This window comes from Panthera uncia, chromosome D2, assembly GCF_023721935.1.
Source record: "Panthera uncia isolate 11264 chromosome D2, Puncia_PCG_1.0, whole genome shotgun sequence".
NCBI lineage: Eukaryota > Metazoa > Chordata > Mammalia > Carnivora > Felidae > Panthera > Panthera uncia.
This window is the reverse complement of record NC_064818.1, coordinates 32,560,097-32,586,423: the sequence shown is the minus strand read 5'-3', so window position 1 is coordinate 32,586,423 and position 26,327 is coordinate 32,560,097. Positions and strand designations below refer to the sequence as shown.

The 26,327-nt window shown below is 38.8% G+C and overlaps 2 protein-coding genes across 9 annotated transcripts in view; one reads left to right on the top strand and one right to left on the bottom strand.

Moving 5' to 3' along the window:
* Positions 1 to 85: 85 nt before the first annotated feature.
* Positions 86 to 6,858, top strand: DNAJC9 (DnaJ heat shock protein family (Hsp40) member C9). 3 transcript variants are annotated; one of them, XM_049645222.1, is made up of 6 exons: positions 86 to 1,409; positions 2,564 to 2,620; positions 2,794 to 2,934; positions 3,462 to 3,716; positions 5,644 to 5,730; positions 6,102 to 6,858. In XM_049645222.1, the coding sequence occupies exons 1-6, from the start codon at positions 1,332 to 1,334 to the stop codon at positions 6,219 to 6,221; spliced, it is 738 nt and encodes a 245-aa protein (XP_049501179.1). In that variant the 5' UTR covers positions 86 to 1,331; the 3' UTR covers positions 6,222 to 6,858. The 3 variants fall into 3 exon arrangements, with proteins under 3 accessions (XP_049501179.1, XP_049501180.1, XP_049501178.1); XM_049645223.1 differs by having other exon boundaries at positions 86 to 2,620; positions 3,555 to 3,716; XM_049645221.1 differs by having other exon boundaries at positions 86 to 2,620.
* A 1,462-nt stretch (positions 6,859 to 8,320) lies between these two features.
* FAM149B1 (family with sequence similarity 149 member B1) overlaps positions 8,321 to 26,327 on the bottom strand; it is an 87,342-nt gene continuing 69,335 nt past the window's right edge. For 3 of the 6 annotated variants that reach the window (XM_049645215.1, XM_049645211.1, XM_049645214.1), the window contains exons 8-15: positions 19,615 to 19,739; positions 17,915 to 18,021; positions 14,206 to 14,430; positions 13,391 to 13,453; positions 12,776 to 12,899; positions 12,404 to 12,529; positions 9,785 to 9,860; positions 8,321 to 8,685 (exon numbers count right to left, since the gene is read on the bottom strand). In XM_049645215.1, coding sequence (XP_049501172.1) covers positions 8,612 to 8,685; positions 9,785 to 9,860; positions 12,404 to 12,529; positions 12,776 to 12,899; positions 13,391 to 13,453; positions 14,206 to 14,430; positions 17,915 to 18,021; positions 19,615 to 19,739 — 920 coding nt within the window. In that variant the 3' untranslated portion in view covers positions 8,321 to 8,611. Of the gene's footprint in view, positions 8,686 to 9,596; positions 9,861 to 12,403; positions 12,530 to 12,775; positions 12,900 to 13,390; positions 13,454 to 14,205; positions 14,431 to 17,914; positions 18,022 to 19,614; positions 19,740 to 26,327 lie in introns of those variants that run through there. The other 3 variants (XM_049645212.1, XM_049645213.1, XM_049645210.1) reach the window with 3 other exon arrangements.

Sequence of the window (26,327 nt, the reverse complement as noted above, 5' to 3'; positions counted from 1 at the left end):
TGGCCTGAGCAGGGCTCAGGGAGAGATTTGTTCTTTCTGACATAAAGCTGGGTCTAGGTACTAATTCGATTTTTCAGCCTTCATCTGGGAGAAAGACCATGACTATGGGGTGTGTTGGACTTGGGTTGGGCCCTGGATCTCTTGGGCAACTTGACAATCTGTTGCCTTCCAAGACCCCTGTTTGACAGCCCCCAGCCAGCCTGTCCATGGTCCATCAGAGCAATTCCTTCCTTAATCACTTATGGTCATCCCACTAGCTCAAAGACACAGTTACTTTGCTTATTATTATTTTTTTGTAATTATAAATTTATATTGTCTTGTTTGACACATAATCTCAAATTTACAAAGGCAGATTTTTTTAAAATTTTGTAGTGTTTATTTATTGTTGAGAGAGATAGAGCATGAGTTGGGGAGGGGCAGAGAGAGAGGAAGACACAGAATCCGAAGCAGGCTCCAGGCTCCGAACTCTCAGCACACAGCCTGACGCGGGGCTCGAACTCAAGAACTATGAGATCATGACCTGAGCTGAAGTCGGACGTTTAACCGACTGAGCCACCCAGCCGCCCTACAAAGGTAGAGTTTTTAATGAGCTTTTAGGCTGTAAGAGCCTATTTTAAGAATAAGAAAATGGAAGAAAGGTAATATTGAAAAGTACCTATGTACATTCTCAGCTCTTTACAAGTAGGGTTATTTGTGAGGATTATTAGGTATCATGAAAGTGAGTAGGATTGTCTCTGTTTTATTGATGGGAGGCTGAGATTCAGAGGTGGAAACTTGACCAAGGCCACCTATTTTCATTTGGGCAGAGCTAGGATTCAGAGCCCACTATGCATACCTGGAGAGCCCTTTACAGCATATTAGAGTGTCTGGAGCAGGGTGGGTGTGAGATGAGCAAAGATGAGGGGCTTTTCAAAAGTCCACTGAAAAAGCCAGTGATAGGATGAGGTTTAGGTATCATGAATTTGGCAATATAAATGATGGGCTGTGCCCAAAACCCAAGATGTCACATTATCTGGTCCACCATTTTGCAGGACAACCATGGACACGGATTGGAGAATTTTAGCGCACACCCTGGATAGTACAGATTTCAAATTGTGGCATGAGACCAGGGTGGGGAGATTTATAGAGGAGATACTAAAGGGCTATCAATATACCAATTTATTTTATTCTCTGGGTTTTGTATTCTGAGGACAGTTACCAGCCATCTCATTATGGCATCATCAAGTCTGTCCCAGGGGTGTCACTGGTTGGCCTCCCTTGCTTTGAGGGAACTTTGAAGGCAGAGAAGGCCAAGAAGAACTGACTACCTGGATTTGATCTGGAATCTGGGAATGAGAAATGCTATGAAAACCATGGGAGCTCTGGAAGTTAAAGATAATAATCCACTTTGGAGAGTTCAAGATCTTTGGGTAAACTGTAATTGTAGATCAGAGGAGAATGATTCTGAAAAGTATTGACCAGCAAGGGGAACTGCTGGGAAATGAGTTAAGCTAAGGTATTATTTTGAGCTACTGAGTTTCTGCCAACTCAAGTATTCACTTTGTGGTTTGGTTTATCCTTTGCCTAAGATCTGTATACACACACTTCCTGTGTGAGCTCATCCTGTCCCTGATTTCCAAGGTTATCTCAAGCTCTAGCCTTGTTTTGGATCTCCTGACACAGTTTCTTACCATCTTCTAGTTGATTGCATCAAATTCAACATGCTCAAACCCAGCTTTGCGCTTTAGAAAGCATTAAAAAAAAAAAAAAAAAAAAAAAAAGCTATTTCTTCAGCATCTTTATTTTTACTAAGATGAGGGTTTGGGTCACGTTACCTTCACCAAAGTGAAAGGTAAATGGGAATGATTCTGTAATAAACGTTAGAGTTAAAAGACCGGTATTTTGTGCTTTTGGTTTAGGGTTTTTTTTTCTTGCAGGAATCGAGGGAAAGCCCTTACCCAGCAGTCCCAGCCTGTAGGTTGCAAAATTATTGGGTCTGCGCGTTCTGTGTACTCCTGTCTGGATCGTTGAACCATGTCAAATTGCCAAATGTCAATGCTAATGCAGTTTTTTACATTAAAAAGGCAAACAAAACAGCGATATATAGATTCGAGTAGTATGGACCTGCCATATATTAAATAAACTTATGCGTTGGGACACTGGGGAGAAGATAGGCGCCAGATTTCCTGAGTAAGGGGAGGAGGGCATCCTGGCACTGGGCGGTAAAGGCTAACCACGCGGAAGGAGGTTCCCACAGCAGCTCCCTCTAGACTGGCCACGCCCTCGTGTTGCAGCCGCCGTAAAGTGCGGCGTCCTGGCCACACCCCTCCGGCGCTTCTTGTGACGCAGTCGCCCTGGGTATTTTTGCGCGGGAAAAGGAGGCAGTTCGGAGCGCTAGGCAGTGTGGCCGGAACCGGCAGTTTTTGCGGAGTTTGCAGCTCGCTCCCTGCCCTTACTGGCCATGGGGCTGCTGGAGCTGTGCGAGGAAGTGTTCGGTACTGCCGACCTTTATCGAGTGCTGGGCGTGCGGCGCGAGGCCTCGGACAGCGAGGTCCGGCGCGGCTACCACAAGGTGTCTCTGCAGGTGCACCCGGACCGGGTCGGCGAGGACGACAAAGAAGACGCCACCCGCCGTTTCCAGGTACGTGAGTCCCCGCTCCACTGGCCTCCTGGGTTTCTCTTGGTCTTTTGGCCGACTGGCCCCGCCCCAGCGGAGTGCGCCCAGCCGGGTCTGGCTTTTTCTAATCTTTAGTTCTCAAGCGCGGTTTCAGTGAGGAATGCAGAGGGTGACTTTTGGATGCTCTTTCCCCACAGATCCTCGGGAAAGTCTATTCTGTTCTGAGCGACAAAGAGCAGAGAGCACTGTACAATGAGCAGGGAACAGTGGACGAAGATTCTGATGTGCTCAACCAAGATCGGGACTGGGAGACGTATTGGAGATTACTTTTTAAAAAGGTAGAGGACTCTGGAGATTTCTCTGTGACTGTTCATTCATTCGACAAACGTTTATTGAATGCCTTTAAGGCATTGCATTTTGTGTTGTATAGGAATGAGGAATTTGTTTCATCTCAAAATACAGATATATACACACATACAAGCAAGCATTCCTCAGGAGATACAAAGAATAAATCTATTTAAATGAGCCTTTACTGTTGATGTGGAGCGATTGTAGTGAAAAAGGTAGTTTAATATTTACGAGATAGTGCTTCATTGTACATATCCACATGTAAGTCTCGAGTTTTCCCGGGAGACTTCACTTAAAATTTCCTGGTCTGTAATTTAGTAGTTGTGAAGGTTGGAGCAGGGAGAACTCTGGAAAAGCTTTGGCATAGAAAACGTGGTTCCTTGCAACAATTTCAACTCAAGCAACTGTTGTACTTGGGGGGAAATATTTCAACACCTAAATCTAGTTTTACTAGTATGCTTTTTATGTATTTAAAATAAAATTGTCAGTTAAAGCTAAAGTATATGTCTCTGTTCAGATATCTCTAGAAGACATTCAAGCTTTTGAAAAGACATACAAAGGTTCTGAAGAAGAGCTGGCAGATATTAAACAGGCCTATTTGGATTTCAAGGGTGACATGGATCAGATCATGGAGTCTGTGCTGTGTGTGCAGTACACAGAGGAACCCAGGATAAGGAACATTATTCAGCAAGCCATTGATGCTGGCGAGATCCCATCCTATAATGCCTTTGTCAAAGAATCGAAGCAAAAGATGAATGCAAGAAAAAGGAGGGTAAGATTTTGAACGCAATTTATTATTTATATCCTGATTGCTTCCGAAGAGAATATGAGAGTATTTACAATAACAAATATATAGATTACTGAAATGCGAATCAGGGTTAACTTATTAAATAGTGGTTGTCTAATGAAATGAGCATGCCAGCTCATCAAGAGAAACTTTTTTTCCCTAGTATGTTGTGGTCAACAGGATTTTACTATGTGTATGGTTTAACTAATATCTTTTCTTTTAAACTAATATCATCTTAACACAAATATTCTTTATTCCTCAAGAGATAAATTAATGGAGTCCAGATACATAGGTTAGATGGTGGTTCTCACTCAGTTAAGGGATGGGGAGAGGATGACAGAAACTTTTGGGGAGGGGGGGCACTGTGTCTTGTTAATACAGATTTTCTTTTGCCCTTGCCCAGACTGATTCTTGAGTTAGGCCTAGAATATATATTTCTATACAAACGATTCAGTTTATTTTGATGCAACTGTATTCCCAAACACACTTTGAGAGAAACACTATTGTGGGGAACCCAGGATTGTGGCCTCTGTACCTTACTATACTGTGGCATTGGTAAAGGGAGGGTTGATGGCAGGGGAAGGTAATTTAGGAACAGCTGAGATTCTGGGAGGGAGCGGATTCAAGGTAGCAAACATCCGTGTGTCTGGTCTTCTGGGGTAGTAACCATTGCCTCAACCTGGATTTCCTAATGGGAGCTCTGTGGAAAGTAGACAGTGTAAGATTTGGAGGTGGAAGTAGGTCTGCAGCTTTGATACAAGATACATACCAGGGGTGAGCTCGTGTGTGTGTGTGTGTGTGTGTGTGTGTGTACATATTTGTTGAGCAAGGTGGAATGTGTATCAAGGTTATCATTTTGGGGGTGCCTGCCTTGCTTAGTCAGTAGAGCATGCTACTCTTAATCTCAGGGTCATGAGTTTAAGCCTCATGTTTGACATGGAGCCTACTTTAAAAAGTAATAGTATTAATCATTTGGGCTCATAGGCTATATCTGTTTAGGCTCAAGTTGACCGTTTAAGTTGGTAATAATTTTCTCTGGTGAAATTGAGCACAGCTGTATCCAGTAATAGGATATTGGCTTGAGAAACTTCCCTAGAATTGGGGGATGGGGGATGGTATAGTTTTGAGAGAGACTCCACCAAACCTGGGGAGTGGGTACACAGTATTAAAAGACAGAAATAGAATACAAGGACTGAAAGTAGAGCATGGAAACTCTTTTTATTGGAATAACAAAATCCTAATGTATCATCATTCCCAGTATTAATGGTGTTCATTGTTACTTAGAAAATTTGCCGGGGTTTGGGACCTATTATAGTGTTAGTTGTTGCCCTGAAATAAAGAACAAACTCATTAACCTTTCTCAAGATATTCTTGTTGTATTTTGGAATCAGTGCCCTAGGAAAATTTGGCAGAAGGTGGCTTTGAAATCAGGTAAAGAAAGGTTAAAACTGAGTTTGTTAGTATTTGTTCTGACTACTTGGGAATTTTAAGCCAGGGTTACTCTCAAGGCTGCCACAAGTCACATGTAAAAAGTGGGTTTCCAGAGGAGAGGAATCTGAGATGCCTGTATCTTGACAACATTTTTGAGGGCATCCTTGGTTAAATGACCTTTCCTAGTTCTAGTGTTTTGTTTTCATTCTTACCACCTTGTGGCTTATGAATACCAAACTACTTGCTACCCCTAGCTAGTAGAAATGAGGGAAACTCAGAAATGCTTATTGGAATCAGAGGATCTACTGCATGCTGTCAGCTGTTTTGTCTTTTAATGAATGACATATTTATGTAATTGTGTCCTTTTAACCTGTATAATCCTCAAATTGAAAGGTTATTAATAGATTTGGTGTTGGGAAAGAGGGTATGTTTTTAGTATATGCTAAGTTTCCATGGAGTCTCATGTGAGTTTCTGTTTTAGGCTCAGGAAGAGGCTAAAGAAGCAGAAATGAGCAGGAAGGAGTTGGGCCTTGATGAAGGAGTAGATAATTTGAAAGCAGTCATTCAGGTAAACTTGACAGGTTGTCTTTAAAGGTTGTCACCACTTTCGTGTTCTAATTCCTTCTGCTAATATTTTCATTATAGTGTATATATGATGTTGTGGATATTTTGTTTTCTTTTAAGACATAATTTGCATACCATGCATACCATGTTTTCATTTTTTTAAAGTGCACAATGCAGTGGCTTTTAGTATATTCATCAAGTTGTATAACTGTCAGCACTAATTCCAGAACATTCTCATCGCCTTAAAAAGAAATCCCTTGCTCATTAGCAGTCATTCACCCATTCTCCCTTCCACCAGCCCTTGGCAACCACTGAGTACTTTTGTCTCTGGATAGCCTTGTGTTTTGAAAGCTTGTGTTTTAACTTCTTAAACAGAGCAGACAAAAGGATCGGCAAAAGGAAATGGACACTTTTCTGGCTCAGATGGAAGCAAAGTACTGCAAACCTTCTAAACGAGGAGGGAAAAAAACGCCTCTCAAGAAAGAAAAGAAATAATGGAATTTTCTCTTCAAAAGTCTTTAAGTGTTAATTGGTGCCCTTACAGGCAAGGTACAGTCAAGATTTGAAGACAAAAGTCAACCCTGCTCTTGAGAAAAATTGTCCTTCCAGCCTAGATTATTCAGATCAATTCTGTAAACCACGCAGAATCTCTCAACCTGATTTTAGGAACCCTAGAAATCCCCTGACATTCTTTGAGGTCCTGTATGAAGGAGTTTAGTGGTGATTTTTGAGGGAATGGGGGTGAGTGGTGTATTCCTGACAGCACTTGCTTCTATGGGTCTTCTGTGCAAGAAACTCTTATCTGGAATGTGGGTCTGTCCCATATAGCCTTTAGCAGTTGTCATTTTGGCACACAAGAGTGTGCACACAGCTGCAGAGTATTCGAAGTGATGTTTATTAGAACAGTAACTCTACCTGGCTAGAAAGCCTTCAAAACACTTGCTGGACATCTGTCTTTCACATATTTGCGAGTTTACTTTCGGGCTTAATATTCTTGAATAGATCCCCTTTCCTTTTTGTTTTACTCAACCAGCTTTTGTACTCTGCTTGAAGTGTAGGAGAAACATGTTCAGATTACCTCAGGCATCTTTGTAAGACTTAATACCTGATGAAATAAACAGGTTAAAAAGGACTATTAAGTTGTGGGGCCTTTTAAATGATCTATGAGATCATTTAAAAATCTGTGATCTAGAGAAACTATGGAAGGTGCGTAGAGAAGAGGGAAGAAAAATAATCCTAGTCAGCTTATTTATAGTAGGTAGTCTGGTTTAAGTATCATAAACAGAAGTTGTCCTACCTGTAACTGTTGAGTGTTCTTAGGTTGTTTGTTTCCTCATCTATAAAAGGGTGAGGGAATTGGGCTAAGTGACTTCTTCAGAGGTGTCTTCTGACTCTCTACATTTGAAAGGCAGACCATCTTGATCCCGTGGTTTGTTACTATGCACTCATGGTATTGATTTGTGAGAAAAGTACAGGTTTTTACTAATTTAGTCAGACCGGTATATAGTCATTGGAATATATGGAAATTTTTTTAGCAATTGTTTAACTTAATATCTCTGATTTGTAGACTTACGTATCCAATACCATATGCATAACACAGCCCTTCTGTTACTGAGCTTTATGTATGATAACTGAGGTAAGCACATGAAACACTTTCAGTTTGTGATTACACACAGGTTAAAAAATACTCTTTAATTGTGTTGGAAATATAATTTAAGGCAGGTTGTTCAAAGCATCTGTCTTCTTTATATGATAGCATTAGTACACCTTGATATAATAAAAAAAATACCCCTATTTATGGTCACTTGAATTTATCCACTCTGAAGATTAACAATAAGATTTAAAACTTATAGGGTCATCAAAATTAAAGTTCAATGAAATTTAAATAAAATAAATTTAAGCCATAGTTAAAACCTACATTATGCTGCATTTATGAATGTCTTCCAAAAAAAAGTCCATGGTGAAATCAGAAGAATGTTGAAGTTCTCTACTTCTGCTCTTAGGATATGTTTATACTAGACCAATTACCAGAGTTTCTGAAATTTTAAGGCATTGCTGGCTTACCAGCAGATTCTATAAATTTTCAAGTTGACTTAGAACTTAAGAAGAAAATCTGATAAGGTGAATTTAATAGTTTAAAAAAATATATATAACCACTAGAGTCCTTTAAGAAGAAAAGAAGCATAATCTGATATCAAGTAGGCATTGTGAGGTTGAGCTGTCCTGTCTGAAAATATATATACATTATGACTTATTAAATAAGTTACTTTAAACCAGTGTTCAACATTTATGTCTTTATTACTCACCCCTTCCATACTTCTTTGCCTAGAAGATTGGACATCTAAAGAGAAAGCTTTAGGAATAACATCTGTTTGATGAGTAGCTCAGAGTTTTGACAGAACTGTCTCCTAAAAATGCCTTAAAAATGAGTACAACTCTCCAGAAATTCATACAAGTGGAAGTGTTCTGAAGCCAGTGATATAGCTTCATGTTATCAAACAATCATTTGCTGCTTTTTGTGTATGTATAGTCTTCATAGACTCTTACAGAATCCTATAATTGAACTGATCACCATTAACAGACAACATGAGCAGTGATTTGGGGATAATTATTCATTTGTTACATTTTTGGATACAAATTCTGCTGTCCAGTGGAGTAGGTTAACTTAATGCTGAAAGAAGATGGTAACTGGAAAAACAGTACCCATGTAATCTTTGGCAGATATTCTTTGTTTTTTCCTCAGTCAGTTACACCAGATTAACACTTCATGAAGATGGTTTTAAGTTCTTTTGTATACAAGCTTTGCATCACAAGATGACTGGACACTGATTCATGAAATTCTCTCACGTGTTCCCTGCAGCCTGAAGCAGGTTCTTCTATTTGCTCTATGGTCCCTGCTTGGTTCTAGAGACTGGTCCACCTCTGTTTTGGGATTTTGTAGACCCATGTAACTGAGGACCTGTCAGACAAAGATGACATCATAAAGTAACATTAGTAGACATTTTAGATTTGGTAATCTCAAATTTATATCTAAGGGCTTTTTTGCTCCAATTACAGTTGGACTGAAATTTGGAGACTGGTACTAAGTAATAAAGTATATATTTTCCAAGGCAGTAAGAACCACATTTACATTATTTTATCGTGTAAAACCTACAAGTCTGTATTAAGATATGAAACCTAGTTCTAGAGAAGAACCCACCAAGTAAAACAGACTAATATGTCTGTTTCACTTATCTAAATGTTATAACTGGCCATCAACATGGCTAAATGGAGTAACTATAGCTCAGAGGCAGCACTGTATCTCTTTGAGGACTACTAATCCAAGAAAAGAATCCACTGAAAGCATTCAGAGACTGCCAAAAAATGCAAATAGGAACTGAACAAGAGAATTTACTTGGATGACAGAGATAATTTGAGGCAGATTATTTTTTAATCTTATTAACAGGAAACATTTCAACTGCTTAGTACTTCCATATTTCACCTACAGCATAATGAGAATGACCCTGATGTGGTGAGAAGACCATTATAGGAAGATAACTTTTAAGTTAAGATATCCTTAAAATTTCTCCTTTCCTATGAAAATACAGTCTATAGAATATGACTTAGAAATAAAAGTTAATGGGATAGACTAAGACTCTGCATGTCTTGTCATTTTTAAATTTCTTTTCTTACCTTGGCCTAGCAGGTTAACTGACCATAGCAAGTTTATTCTACAGAAATATGGATCTATATAATAAAACCCATGCAGTGTTTGAATGTTATAAAAATGACTTATTTCACTTAAGTTTTTTAGATTGAAGAAAAGAAAGTACTATCTATTTTGCCAGAGTGGTGAGAAGTTAATTTACATATGAGAAAACGAATCTGGAACTTGGCTCTGGGCAATAGAGGTCTCCTTGATCTTTATTATATGCCATTTCCAAAGGAATTTGAGATGATTTACAGATGTTGGAAAACAAAATATAATAAAATCTGGAGGAAGGGAAAATAAACATAGAAAACAGACAAAGACAGGGTCTTAACATAGCCACATAGTAAAATAAGAGCAATGGTCCCACCTGTCACTGCAGATCCCCTACCAGGTGGGGCCTGATGAGGATACTCAGCAACACACGAATGATATTGTGTATCTGGCTGCAAAACAGAAAAGATGAGACACTTCTTACAATGGGACTTCCCCCAAAGGATGTATGTTAGTAGGTTTACAAAGGAATACCTTGAAATCAGACAGCAATGTAAATGGCATTGTCTGCCAGCTGAGGGACAAGTTGGTTGAGTGCCCTCTTGTATTTCAAGTAAAGAATCCCAAGCCGGGGACCTACAAAGCCATTTGTTAACTTGTAAGAATTTTTAAGTTCTTCTTTTAAAATTTTCTTAAGTTCTAAAATTTTATTAATATGCCTTTAAGATAATTTTAGCACTTATAAGTAATCCATATGGTTTAATATTTCTCAGTATTTATAATGGCTGCCAAGGGAATTTTATCTAATTTAGACTGCCTGCTGACTAAAGTTTAAAACAACAGAACAGAGCCTTTTCAGCAACATTAAAACACCCATGACTTTATCTCCATACTTGAAATGTGACTCTCAGTATGAAGTTCAAACATTTCAAAATCACCTCTGATAATTTAAAATTTTTAAGATATGATTAAAACCCTGAAATGTAAATATCAAAAACAACAACAACAACAACAACAAAAAAACCTATCAATGCCATCCTGCTGGGGCTTCTGGAATAAAAAACATCCCTCTCAGTTCCCTGTCAGAGCACTGGAATCAAGACATTTCAGGAACCTTTTTTTGGTGAAGCCCCATTTTTTTTTTTTTTTTACTGGGGTCACCAAACTTCCTTTCTTCAGAGGGCCAGAAAGTAGATATTTTAGGCTTTGTGGTACGTACTGCTAGAAACTGCTCAACTCTGCTGTTAGAGTGGGAAAGCAGTCATAGATGGTACATAAGTGAATGAGTATGGTAGCTCTCCTGTAATAACTTGATTTACAAAAGCAGACTAACTTTTGTGGTGAGCTAAATGGTCCATAAAAATAGTTTGTTCACCTGTAGGAGCAGAGTGCTAGTCTGGAAGTGCCAAGCCAGGGACTCAGTTATAATGCTCTCAGTTACATCGAGCAACTAGCTGATCTCCCTTTGCATGACAGCAAACTGGGAAAGACACAGCTAAGGTAAGAAATTCTTACTTTTATTGTTATAAACATCAGAAAAAGAAGAAACTGAAAATTATATATAAATGTTTTATAGAGAATCTAGCTGTAGAATATAATCATGGAACACTGCTTTAACAAGTGCCCTGAATCAAATTATGAGAGGACAGATTTAAAAGAGGTTCTCAAACTTTTCTAGAGTTCACATTGAGTAAGAATCAGAAATGCTCACATTTCCCTTTAGGTCATGTTTTGGTGAATCTCCCCCTAAATAAAGTCTCCTAAGGTCTGTTGAGTTCAAGTGTCCCTTCCTGCAGCTGCTGCCAAAATTTATGTCCACTTGGAACCTGTGGATATGACTGTTTGGAGATAGAATTTCTGCAGATGTCATCAAGATAAGGTGAGGTCATATTGGACTAGGGTCAGCCATAAATTCAATGATTGGTATCTTCATAAGACGGAAATCTGGACAAAGACACAGGGAGGAAGGCTGTGTGAAGGCATAGGTGAAAACTGGAGTGATGCAGCTGCAAGGCAAGGACGGCCAGGGACTGCTAGAGTCCACCAGAAGCCAAGAAGAGAAGATCCTCATCCATAGATCCTGTAGTGGGAGCATTGTTCTGCTGACACCTTGATTTTGAACTTCTAGGCTCTGGAACTGATAGAATAAATTTCTGTTGTTTTAAGCCACCCAGTCTATGGTAATTTGTTACGGTAGCCCTAGGAAACTAATACAACATCCCAGTAATTTATTGTTCTCACCACTCTTTCAGTGGAGGATTGTATATTGCTTTAGGCTGATACAGTTCAAAGCTTATGAGTTAGAATAAGTGGGCTTCAAATAGCACCGTCCTGAAAACTGGTATAAGATGTGAGGCCCCTGGCTCCTGGGCACTGAGTGTGGCCCCATTCACTTCCCGAGGCTCTTCATGCCCTCTTGCCACAAAGATCAGGTGGGGCTGAGCTCCTGGCCTACAGTTGGGCAAGGTCAGTGCATGGCCTCCACTCCCAACTCAGTTTTCCTATTTGCTTAAAAGGCTAGTAAATGCACATTAAATGGTAATGTAAGCATCTCAAACATCAAAGAGTTGACTTCTATTTTTTTTAGGTGAGTTACCTATCCATCAGTCCACATCATAATCTGATACCAGTTCTGGTGTAACTCTGTAAGGGCAGTGTTAGAGAATGAGTTATGCTGATCTGATATGCACTGGAGTTTAACATTTTTTTTGTTGGTTTATTCTCAGAAATATTTAATATTTAACAATTTAAATTGTTTAGAATTTGTGACTCATGTATAAGGCATTTTAACTTATTCTTTTTATGAGTTGAATAAGTGGCAGAGACCAGTTAGAATTTCAAAAAAATGTACTACTAATGCTATTTTTATTATTAAGAACCTCAGCTTTTATTCTTGGAGTTGATTAAGCTACTACATTAAATCTTAAGTCTGCCAGACTAGTTTTTTTAATTTTCTTTCCCCAACTGTCAAGACCATAGAAGTATGTCGCTTTACCAAAAATGACTGAGTAGTGTTGGGCCTGGAGAAAAAGTCAGGTAAAAGGAGCCTCTCCTGGGGCTGCTGATGGTTAGGCTCATCCACCACTGCACTTCGAGCTCGATTGGAGTCACCATGGGTTTTCTGCAGAGGAGACAAAAATTACAAGAAACAGTTAATTTATAGTGAGAGCTGTACATGGCCTACATCACCCCAGGTAGGTATGATAACTGCAGGCCAAGCAGCTCCAATTCCATTGTCATAAATTAGGATTCAGTTTGTACTTTTGACAAAATGCAGTATAAATCAAGACCAGAACATGGATCCTGCACAATTGCTGGCCCTGAGGTCTCATAAGCACATGGAAAAGGCAATAGGAGAAAGACCTACCGTTTGCTTTTGTGACCCCACAGTGCTTAAGTGTTCCACTTCAGCTGTGCCAATAGGTGGCAGGAGATTGTTTCGACTCAGGGGCATTGGTGAGGGAGAGGAGAGTGAGTCCGCCGCTCCTGGACTGCAGATCCCACCAGCAAACACCAAGATAGGAAAGCATAAAGTTACAACAATACAAGAGAACTAATTAGAACCAAAGAAATGAAGGAGATGAGTTAATGTCATGCACAGATGCTTTAAGCTGTTTATGTTTTTACGTAAAGAAATCTCAGTGAAAGGATTTTGGAAAATCAGAGTTTGGTTTTTTTTTTTTTTCATAGTATTTTCATAGTATTTTTCTTAGTATTTTCTGATTTTTGTTGAAACTTTATCCTGGGCACACAGCATAAGTTGAGCTCTTTGTGAAATTTTCCCTGTCTGGTGTTAACACTGCATGGTGTTAACCTGTTATGGATTTGTAATTTCGTATCTGATGGAATTCTCCACAGTTCTGAGCCTTTTGATTGTCCTTTTCACTAATAACAGTAGTCCTCCCTTATCCACACTCATCCTCAATAAATTTAATCTATAGCTGTATCAGTATCAACATCAACATAATAAAATAGTTCTCACCAGGTGAGAAGAACCCTGGTGTCATGAAAGATTTGTGGTCGGTATAGACATCTCTTACTGAATCTATGGGGACAAATTAAAACAAGAAATTGAAAAATCAAAGTCCACGAATGACATGTTGGGAGAGAAGCATAGTGACATATGCTTAATTTAGAAGCTGAATTCAAAACACAGTTATAGCCATATTACCTCATACCCTTGATCATAGACTTAGAATCAAACATCCTAATATGTTTTATGAATCAACAACTAATGAGAGAATTTTATTTAAAAAATTGGCTTCTAAATATTTTTTGCATTATGAGGCTCAAAGTGAAGTAAGGGTAGGAAAAGGGAAGAGAATATGTTTAGTGTTATTTCCTAAGAAGTGCTAAGGTTTATTTTTCCTGGCATGTAGGCAAGTACTTATCTGAGGTTAAAATGTTATCATTGTCAGTAGAATAAGCAGATCCCAATGGTACAGAATAATATTCAGAGGATCTATTATTTTGGGATGAATTTCACTGAACATATACCCACTAAGGAAGATGTTTAATAAGATACATATGTTTTATTCTTTAGATAAGTGTCACTGAAGTATTCTAGCCATTCATTTGTAGAAATATAAATCTTAAGCTAGACTAACAGAAAGATCCAATAACCGTATTATATTCAAATGTAACCACATCTTTTCTATATTGAATTTAAACAATCATGAGAATATGTAATGATTAATTTCTAAGCATATATTTAAATGCTACATTTAAATTCATTCTGTTCATAAAATTCTTCATTAGTTTTATCACAGTTTCCAAAAATTCTGCTTTGAAACCTACACTCGGGATCCTCTGAGGATTTCTTCCACAGGCCTTGGCGTTCCAGCGCGTGAATGGCTTGTGCTGATGGGATGAAGCGTACGTGGTGGGGGATTGCGTCTCCTGGCGGACTGCACTGTGTATGACAGAGCTGATGTACTAAGCTCCAGGGCTCGATTCGGCCAATTTCGGGTTGAAAGGATGGTACTGGATCCAGGTCTCATAAGTAGCTTGTCATCAAGATCTCTAGTGGCCAAATCAGAAACCCACAATGAAATCAGAATTGCTATGTATAGAGAAACAGGACTCAAAAGCTTAGAGTGTAAAATACATTCAAGGGAGAAAAAGGCAAAGTAATCTAGTTTGTACAAACTACATAATCTAGTTCAGGCATAAGAATGTGTTCTGTTTTTTTGTTTTTTTTTTTTTTTAAGTTTATTTATTTTGAAAGAGAGCAAGCAGGGGAGGAGTAGACAGAGGGGAGGAGAGGGAGAATCCCAAGCTGGCTCCACATCGTCAGTGCGGAGCCTGATGTGGGGCTTGAACTCACGAACCGTGAGATCATGACCTGAGCCAAAACCAAGAGTCGGATGCTTAACCGACTGAGCCACCCAGGCACTCTGAGAATGTGTTCTTAAAAGGACATTATTTTAGTCATACAAGTAATTTAATAGAATGGAGATTTGGGAAAGCAAATCCATTATTCACCTGCCAAGACCATGACTTCTTCAGTTACAGTGAAGGCCAACCTGAGGAGTACCTACACTAGAGTGCTTCCCGAAAGTTTACCTCAGGGAATGAGATCCCCACCATATTTGAGGCATTCTTTGTGCCAAAGGAAAGACTTAGTTGAAAGGCAAATATTGCTGCTTGGAAGCAACGTGGCACCGGTGTGGCTCCCACTCAAAGATTAAAATGCTGAGCTCGTGGGGCGCCTAGGTGGCTCAGGCCGTTAAATGTCCTACCTTGGCTCAGGTCATAATCTCTCAGTTCGTGGTTCGAGCCCTGCATCGGGCTCTGTGCTGACAGCTCAGAGCCTGGAGCTTGCTTTGGATTCTGTGTCTCCCTCTCTCTTCCTCTCCCACTTCTGCTCTCTCAAAATAAATTTAAAAATTAAAAAAAAAAAAAAATGCCACGCTTGTTGGAGCCTGCGGGGGTAGGGGTTTGGGTTCCTTGGAAAGCTGGAAGCAGGTAAAAGGTCCAGAGCCTCCTGCTGCCCAGGGCACTAGGACTACAGAAGATCTCTATTTGCATAAGCAACTGAAATAACACTTTTCTGTAAGTACTCGGATAAGTAAAATATCATGTCGAAACAGTTCAGTAGTTTAAACTTTGCCCTACAGATTTGGGGGTTTTTATTTTGTTTTTTTAAAACATAGGAGAGACATTTGTGCTATAAGACACCTAGGAGAGCATTTGGACAAGGAAATGGAGGGAAAGTGAAAGAATTAAGCTCTACCACATGCTCTTTTGGCTTTCAACAAGTTTCTCAAACTTTCAGGCCCTTTGATGTCTTGTTGTGCAAACTATGCCTCAGTGTTTGGAGGACTGTGAAGAGGAAATACCCATCAAGGAATGGACTAAACCTTGAGCATTACTCACAAGAGATCTTGCTGGTCTTCCTGCCTCCCTAACCATTCACTTATTAGCCTTTCCACACCCAAACTCCTTTCCATTACAGAAGCTTTAGGCCTTAAGTGCTCTATGCTTATCTTTATTTTGTCTTTTGGACTACTCATTTATAATTCTGGATTCAGTATCACCTCTAGCCAAGTGACTTCTAGATCACCTTCCAAAGGTGACCTCTTTGATGTTGCCAGTGAGATGGCCTGGCATTATAAACTCAACACACCCCAAACCAAATTCATCTTTATCCCACAACAAGTTTCCCTTGAAACAAGTTTCCCTTCTCAGAGTTGACTTTGGTTCTTCTATTTTTATAGAATCTGATTTCTTTTACAGTAGCTCCTAAAATATTCCATTCCTTTCTTATCTTTTGCTACAACTTGAGTACAGACTTTTAGTAGCTCATGCTTGAACACACACACACACACACACACACACACATACACATACACACACATGCACACACACATGTATATATAGACACACACATATATAATTCTTATTTTTTTTAGCTTTTTTTTTTTAACGTTTATTTATTTTTGAGACAGAGAGAGACAGAGCATGAACAGGGGAGGGGCATAGAGAGAGAGAGACACAGAACCCGAAGCAGGCTCCAGGCTCTGAGCCATCAGCCCAGAGCCCGACGCCGGGCTCGAACTCACAGACCGCAAGATTGTGACCTGAGCTGAAGTTGGACGCTTAACTGACTGAGCCACCCAGGCGCCCCTTTCTTTTAGTTTTTTAATGTTTTTTATTATTTTTGAGAGCGATAGAGTGCAAGTAGGAGAGGGGCAGAGAGAGAGGGAGACACAGAATCTGAAGCAGGCTCCAGGCTCTGAGCCGTCAGCACAGAGCCCAATGTGGGGCTCGAATCCACAAGATGTGAGATCATGACCTGAGCCAAAGTTGGACGCTTAACCGACTGAACCACCCAGACGCCCCCCCCCCTTTTTTTTAAGTAATCTCTCCACCCCAGCATGGGGCTCGAACTCACAATCCCAGGATAAAGAGTTGCATGCTCTTCTCACTGAGCTACTCAGGTGCCCCTTGAATCCCTATGTTAATTAGACTCTTTACCTTCAGTTCCTCCTGCTTCAATCTGTGTTCTGCTGTGAAATCTATCTTTCAGATTCCTGATTTAAATATATGTGCTCCCAACTGAATCATACATTGCTGGCAGAAGTGTCAAATGGTGTAATTAGCTTTGGCAAACTATGGCAGTTTCTTATAAAATTAAACATATACTTGTCCTATGACACTGTCTACATACTGACCCAAGAAAAATGAGGCCATAGGTCTACAAAAAAAAAAGACCTGTGCAAGAATGTTTATAGTGCCTTTAAGCATAACAGCCCTGATCTGGAAACACCCCAGGTGTTCACTAACAGGAGAATGGAAAATGAATTGTGATGTATTCTTACAGTAGAATCTTACTTGGCAATAAAAGAGAAGATCATGTGCAACAACATAAATGGATCTCAAAAACATGGCATTCAAAACCCCCAGTCTGGTCCCAGCCTTCATCAATTTCATAGCCTTTTTTCCCACTAATTACACCATGATATATCTGTTTTAACTCTGAAAGATTGTCAGTGGTCTTAGGTCAGAAGCATTAAAATTGTGACCTACCTCTTCCTTTTCTCATTATAGCAAAACTGGTCTGCTTTCTCTTCTAAACAGTTCTTATTTTCTTGTTTCCAAACCTTTTCCCACACCATTCCTCCTACCTACAATAGCATTGTTGCTCTTCTCTGCTTATCCAAACTCCCATCTTTGAAGGAAAAGTTCAAACCTACAGTTACCCACCAAAATGCCTTCCTTCTTTGGGATCACCATGCATTCATTCTGGGTACCACACACTTGACATTCAGTCACAAAGATGCCCTATATGGGTCTCTTTTTACCCATGTGTGTCTTCTCTTTCCACTTACACTATCTGCTCCTTTAGGATGGAAACCATTTCCTTAGATGTTTTTACTTCACAAATTTCTCTGGTTGCTTGGTAGGTACTCAATATGCATATTGATCAACTGATTTAGCTTTCCTTTTATTTCTCAGTGATCTATGTAAATTCTAGAGTCTATTAAAACTTTATACTTCTTACAGTAGCTTGTCCATTAGGGAGAGATTTCTTGGTTGTAGAGGCATCCCATGGACCAAGAGACCATTCACATTTGGCTGATGACCACTTGCTGCTTGACAGAGATTCATCTACATGTCAAAAGAAAATGTTACTTGTTATTGGTCGGTGAAGATACTTGCTTGGTTTCCCAACTTTGCCGAAAGATAATATTTACAAATTAGGAGATCTGTACATTTTTCTCCTATGCCTTAACTTTTGTAATATCTTTCTCCAGTAGCCTAGCTGGGTCCCCAAGTCCACTGTTAAAATCACAAGTCAGAGTCCTTTTCTCTTCATTTTTAAATGACAGCAGGCAAGGGAAGCCTGATCAACTGAGATGAAAGCTGTTGACAGCCACTCTGATAAGGTATAGAGAACTTCATTACTATCATTATTTACATTAGAAAAGAAAACCAAAAAGAAAACAAAATATGAAACAAAAATAGAAAAAAAAAAGTAAACTCTGATGTAATCTCTTTCACCATCAAACAATCTTCTACTCTGCACAAACATACTTTCTCTTTCACTACCCTGGAGCAGTCAGCTACTGTCATTACCTAAAATCTGAAGACTTTTATTAGAAAGAGTTAATCTTATTTGTTCTAGTGTTATCAGGGTTTAATCTTCCTTGGACTGACATTGCCACCTTGAAGTGCTGTTGATTTTCTCTGTCAGATCATCAGTTCAGTGCCCTTTCTGGCTATCTCCTTTTCTGCTGTAGCATGCATTTTCCTCCTACTTTCTCTCAGGAATCTTTGAACTAATGCTTCTCTTTCCTTTGGTCACTAGCAGCCAGAAACATTTAAGTTAACTATTCATAACTTAGGGTACCTAACCCATAGTCAGACCACTTACTTAAGCATGTTAGAAGTATTTTATTACCACCAAGAACATTAGTTTACCTGGTTAAGCCACCAATGTGATAAGATATGGATGGGCCTTCCTGATTTTATTTTTATGTAACACATATGTAAATCCAGCAGGACAATATCAGCCAGTATGCCAACAAAGCAAATACTAGATCTGGTTGTAAAACTCAGGGTTGATGAGCATGGCTCAAGGATTAGAATCCCCCCACCCCTTTTTTTTTTGGCCACAAGTTAACACTGAAACTACCACGTAGGAATTGGGACTAGATGAGGCGATGTGAGACCAGGTTCATCAGCCTTCTGCAAGAAATGGCTGTCCTTATGTCTGTCCACAGATTTAATTGGGACTTCTTTTTCCTTACTTTGGTTTGCTTTTTATGCCTCAGTTATTAATGAGTACTAAACACCCAAAAGGCAAAAAAGTCAACAGATTCAAATGTCAAAAATAAAAATCAGGTAGGCTGAGAGAAGAGAAAAAGGAGTCAAAATGGAGAAATTCAAAGCATAGGATGTTACCCTTTTCGTCATATCCTTTATTCTTCTCCCAAACAGACTTAGGCTAACCATATAGCTGATTCTACGTTGTGTAACTTATGGGTGACTTTTTAAAAAAGCTGACTATTAACCCTAATTAGCTATTAATTTTTTAAACTGAAATTAAACTTATAAGTGCAGAGTCACTGGATTATTGTGATAAACACATTACTGAAAAAAAGTTAAGTCATAAATAATAAAATTAAGGCAAATAACTCTGAGCAAACTTCTGGCAAGAACAGTCGTAGGTTCTCCAGTACATTCCCGTGTGGGGCTTACTGTATTTGAGGTGATGGACAGCACCTTCGACTGTGGCACTCGAGGTAAAACCAAGGGTTGTGGTTCACTCAGCACACAGGGGCTTTCTGAAACTGGTCTGGTGTTTGCAACATTACTCTCATCATCTGAACAAAGGAATAGAATCTGTTACCCATGGATATCTTCAGACCCACAACAAAACCGAAAAATAATCTTCCCTGAGAATTCATAATCTCAAGATAAGCTTCATGCATTTTTGCAGCCCAACTTAATACCACCTGCATGGTTCAAAAAACAAAACAAAAACAAAAAACAACCCTCAAATTAAGTTAAGTGGTTTCCAAGGCTGGTGATACCTACTTGTACCTAGCAGAAGGAAAAACAACTCTAGAGCAAAGCTGTCCAATAGAATATTTGGAGTTGATGGAAATACTCTACATATGCACTGTCCAATATAATGGCCTCCAGCCACATGTGGCTCTAAAGCCCTTAAATCTGGCTAGTGTTATAACCAAGTAGATTTGGAAAAGAAAAAAACTACAGAAGAGAACTAGAAATGCTAAAATTAAAAACAGAATTAATAGATTAGATACTGCTGAAGACAGAATTAGTGAACTAGAAGAAAAATGTGAAGAAATAATTCTGAATTAAGCACAGAGGAAAAATGAAAAATATGAACTACACACTAAAAAGATAATTTTACTGTATGTAAATTATAACTTAATTTTTAAAATGGATAAAGAAAACCACAATGAAACTTCCTTTTAAGTGTTGTCAAAAAATTAAACATTGATTAGGAAGTACTGATGAGACTGCACACAGGAACTTGTGTACTTGTTAATGGGCATACAGAACTGGTACAATCACTTTGGATAATTTGATGTTATCTAGTAAATTGATGATGCATATTATCTATGACCCAGAAAACTGTATTCCTTGGTATATACCCTAGAGGAAATCTTACACATGTGTACTAGGAGAAGTGTTCAAGATTGTTTATAGCATCATTGATCATAATTTCAAAACACTGGATTTGGGGATTTTAGCACTTCTCATCATCAGTTATAGCTCCAAAGCTCAATTCAAGATGAGGAATCATGTTTCTGAGTAGAATTGACATGCACTCTGGGTCTTCATTGTTTCTAAATCACTTCCATTATCATCATTTGGTTTCCTGCTCTGGTTTAATTCAGAGAAAGTATATCTTTTCTTGACAGAAATGTCCAGCGAAGCTTGTTTCTGCATTAGCAAATTAGGGTTAATAGTAACAATAATTATTCATTTTAATTATTAGGTTTGGTTTTAAAATATTCTTTCAAAAAAAGGGGGGTGCCTGGGTGGTTCAGTTGGTTAAGCATCTGACTCTTGATTTCAGCTCAGATCATGATCTTGTGTTTCATGGGATCAAGCCCCACATCAGGCTCTGTGCTGACCATGTGGAGCCTCCTTGGGATTCATTCTCATTCCCTCTCTCCCTTCCCCTAACCCCCTCTCAAAATAAATAAATAAATATTAAAAAAATAAAATATTCTTTCATAATTTGGATTTTTAAAATGGCCTGATTAAAAGTTAAATGACTAGAGTGGTTAGGGGCACCTTAACTCAGTCCGTTAAGCATCTGACTCTTGATTTCGACTCATGTTACAATCTCCTGGTTTGTGAGTTTGAGTCTTGTGTTGGGCTCTGCACAGACAGTGTGGAGTCTGCTTGGGATTCTCTCTCTCTCTCCCTGCCCCTCCCCCCCCCTCAAAATAAGCAAACTTAAAAAGAAGTTTAAATGACTGTGAAAACAACAAGTTATAAAAATAAATGTTTACATTTCCTCAAGGTTTTACATACTTTTGGGTTACAGTTGACAAACCTTAAAATACCACAAGTTGTCAAATGGTCCTATGCAGTTTGGCTTTGTTCCTCATGGAGGGGTAGAAAAAGTTGCTTTAGTAGTAGGGATAGGTTTGTACCAGCACCGGTAGGTTGGCTCTGATATCAACTAACCAACTGGTCCACACCAAATCCAAAAATGCAAGAGTTATTTCCATACTTCAAGATGTTATTTTTAAAAAGTAATGATAATATCTAACATTTATTACACTCTTACATATTCCAGTAACTATTTTATATCCTCTAATGTAACTCATTTATTCCTTACAGAACCCTATCAGAATTAGTATCATACTAATATAAAGAAATTTAATCACATATATACAGAGTCTGTAGAAGTATACATAGCCACATCCACACATTTACATATGGTTTATGGCTGCATTCAAGGGCAGAGCTGAGTAATTGCAACAGCCCAACCTTGGTAAATTGTGAAAGATGAAATGAAAGTTTTTTCTGATATCTCAATGCTTGATACTGAAAAATGGAAAGAGTCTCTTTATTTATCGCCAGTGTTTATTATTGAGTTGCCTGGCTGGTTCAGTCAGTACAGCATGCCACTCTTGATTTCAGATCGTGAGGTCAAGCCCCACATTGGTCATGAAGCCTACTTAAAATTTAAGAAAAAAAGTATTTATTATTATTGCAGTTTGGATATGACTGTGGACTTTATAATTTATCTCATATTATCAAAACCTTAAACTCATAAACCAGTTAGTTTTTTTATTTTGTGTTGTTTTGTTTTTAGAGACAGTGGGGGAAGTGCAGAGAGAGGGAGAGAGAGTCTCAAGCAGCTCCATACCCAGCACGGAGCCCAACATGGGGTTCAATCTCACCACCCTGAGATTATGACCTGAGCCAAATATCAAGAGTCAGATGCTTAACCAACTGAGCCACGAGGTTCCCCTTAACTAGTTAGTTTTTAAAGGGTGTTGGTTCTAAACTCTAATACTAGCTTTAAAAGAGAACTTGACAAGCATACAACAGAGTGGCTTAAAAAAGAACCCACACAGTATCAAATATAGCAAACATGGAGCAACTGGAACTCTCATACAGTACTGAAGAGTGTAAATAGATGCAACCACTTTGGAAAATTTTTTGACAGTAGCCACTGAAGTTGGAATAGCATGTTTTATGACCCGTTTGTGCTACTTTTAGTCATGTATTACATGCATAAAAGACACATACAAAAATATTCCTGCCAACACTATATGCTGGTAAACTGCAAACTACTCAAATGCCCATCAACAGTAAAATGTGATACAGTCATACAATAGAATATAACAATGAAAATATTGGGGCACCTGGGTGGCTCAGTTGATTGAGCATCTGACTTTGGCTCAGGTCATGATCTCATGGTTCATGGGTTCAAGCCCCATGTCAGGCTCTGTGTTAACAGGTCAGAGCCTGGAGCCTGCTTCGGATTCTGTGTGTCCCTCTCTCTCTGTTCCTCCCCTGCTCATGCTCTGTCTCTCTCTCTCTGGCAGGTAGGAGGGAGGAGAGAGTGGATGATGGGTATTGAGGAGGGCACCTGTTGGGATAAGCACTGGGTGTTGTATGGAAGCCAATTTGACAATAAATTTCATATTTTAAAAAAAAGAAAAAAAGGAAAAACAAAAAAATAAATAAAACTATTTCTCCATCAAAAAAATAAAATAGAAAAATAAAAAAATAAAAATTACCCCCAAAATTAAAAAAATAAAGATTAAAAAAATGTTTAAAAAAAACCAATGAAAATATTACTACAAGCAAAACAGTTGAATTTAGCAATGTTGAGTTTAAAAAGACAGATGCAGAATAGTATATACTATAGCAATCCATTCTTATAAAGTTATAAAACAGACAAAATTAATCCTAATAGGATAGGGTTACTCTTCGGGATGTAGAAGTTTAGTAAGTGACTGAGAAAGCACGAGAAGGGTTTGTGAAGTGTTGGTAACATTTTATTCTTGGTCTGGGCACTGGTCATATATGTGGATTCATTTTTTTTTTTTTTACTTGAAGTATAGTTGACACATGAGTTTCAGGTGTACAACACAATGATTTGACAATTATGTACATTTCAGAATTCTTGCTACTGATGCATAGTTACCATCTCTTACCAAAATTGTTACTATATTTTGAATATATTCCCTATACTGTACTTTCATCCCAGTGACTTATTGTATAACTGGCAGTTTGTACCTCTTAATCTTCCTCACCTATTTCATTTATCCCCCACCACCCTTCCCTCTGGCAACCACTAGTTTGTTCTCTGTGAGTCTGTTTTTATTTCCCTTACTTTTCCCCTTTTGTTTCCCTTTCCCACTTATTTTTTTTAATATTTATTTTGAGAGAGAAAGAGCAAGAGTGGGGTAAGAGCAGAGAAAGAGGCGGAGAGAGATAATCCCAAGCAGGATCTGCGCTATCAGTGCAGAGCCTGACACAGGGCTTGAACTCACAAACCGTGACATTATGACCTAAGCTGAAATCAAGTGTCAGACACTTAACTGACTGAGCCACACAGGCACCCCTATTTCGTTTTTTACATTACACTTAGAAGTTAAATCATGGTATTTGTGTTTTTCTATCTTATTTAACTTAGTATAATACTTTTTAGGACCATCCATGTTGTTGGGAATGGCAAGATTTCTTTCTTTTTTTTCAATGGTTATTTTTTTTTATTTTTATTTTTTTTCAATATATGAAGTTTATTTTCAAATTGGTTTCCATACAACACCCAGTGCTCATCCCAAAAGGTGCCCTCCTCAATACCCATCACCCACCCTCCCCTCTCTCCCACCCCCCATCAACCCTCAGTTTGTTCTCAGTTTTTAAGAGTCTCTTATGCTTTGGCTCTCTCCCACTCTAACCTCTTTTTTTTTTTTTCTTCCCCTCCCCCATGGGTTCCTGTTAAGTTTCTCAGGATCCACATAAGAGTGAAACATATGGTATCTGTCTTTCTCTGTATGGCTTATTTCACTTAGCATCACACTCTCCAGTTCCATCCACGTTGCTACAAAGGGCCATATTTCATTCTTTCTCACTGCCACGTAGTACTCCATTGTGTATATACCACAATTTCTTTATCCATTCATCAGTTGATGGACATTTAGGCTCTTTCCACAATTTGGCTATTGTTGAGAGTGCTGCTATAAACATTGGGGTACAAGTGCCCCTATGCATCAGTACTCCTGTATCCCTTGGGTAAATTCCTAGCAGTGCTATTGCTGGGTCATAGGGTAGGTCTGTTTTTAATTTTTTGAGGAATCTCCACACTGTTTTCCAGAGTGGCAGCACCCGTTTGCATTCCCACCAACAGTGCAGGAAGACTCTCGTTTCTCCACATCCTCTCCAGCATCTATAGTCTCCTGGTTTGTTCATTTTAGCCACTCTGACTGGTGTGAGGTGATATCTGAGTGTGGTTTTGATTTGTATTTCCCTGATGAGGAGCGACATTGAGCATCTTTTCATGTACCTGTTGGCCATCCAGATGTCTTCTTTAGAGAAGTGTCTATTCATGTTTTCTGCCCATTTCTTCACTGGGTTATTTGTTTTTTGGGTGTGGCGTTTGGTGAGCTCTTTATAGATTTTGGATACTGGCCCTTTGTCCGATATGTCATTTGCAAATATCTTTTCCCATTCCGTTGGTTGCCTTTTAGTTTTGTTGATTGTTTCCTTTGCTGTGCAGAAGCTTTTTATCTTCATGAGGTCCCAATAGTTCATTTTTGCTTTTAATTCCCTTGCCTTTGGGGATGTGTCGAGTAAGAAATTGCTACGGCTGAGGTCAGAGATGTCTTTTCCTGCTTTCTCCTCTAGGGTTTTGATGGTTTCCTGTCTCACATTCAGGTCCTTTATCCATTTTGAGTTTATTTTTTTGAATGGTGTAAGAAAGTGGTCTAGTTTCATTCTTCTGCATGTTGCTGTCCAGTTCTCCCAGCACCATTTGTTAAAGAGACTGTCTTTTTTCCATTGGATGTTCTTTCCTGCTTTGTCAAAGATTAGTTGGCCATACTTTTGTGGGTCTAGTTCTGGGGTTCCTATTCTATTCCATTGGTCTATGTGTCTGTTTTTGTGCCAATACCATGCTGTCTTGATGATGACAGCTTTGTAGTAGAGGCTAAAGTCTGGGATTGTGATGCCTCCTGCTTTGGTCTTCTTCTTCAAAATTACTTTGGCTACCCAGGGCCTTTTGTGGTTCCATATGAATTTTAGGATTGCTTGTTCTAGTTTCGAGAAGAATGCTGGTGCAATTTTGATTGGGATTGCATTGAATGTATAGATAGCCTTGGGTAGTATTGACATTTTGACAATATTTATTCTTCCAACCCATGAGCACGGAATGTTTTTCCATTTCTTTATATCTTCTTCAGTTTCCTTCATAAGCTTTCTATAGTTTTCAGCATACAGATCTTGTACATCTTTGGTTAGATTTATTCCTAGGTATTTTATGCTTCTTGGTGCAATTGTGAATGGGATCAGTTTCTTTATTTGTCTTTCTGTTGCTTCATTATTAGTGTATAAGAATGCAACTGATTTCTGTACATTGATTTTGTATCCTGCAACTTTGCTGAATTCATGTATCCGTTCTAGTAGACTTTTGGTGGAGTCTATCTGGTTTTCCATGTATAATATCATGTCATCTGCAAAAAGTGAAAGCTTGACTTCATCTTTGCCAGTTTTGATGCCTTTGATTTCCTTTTGTTGTCTGATTGCTGATGCTAGCACTTCCAACACTATGGTAAACAACAGCAGTGAGAGTGGACATCCCTGTCGTGTTCCTGATCTCAGGGGGAAAGCTCTCAGTTTTTCCCCATTGAGGGTGATATTAGCTGTGGGCTCTTCATAAATGGCTTTTATGATGCTTAAGTATG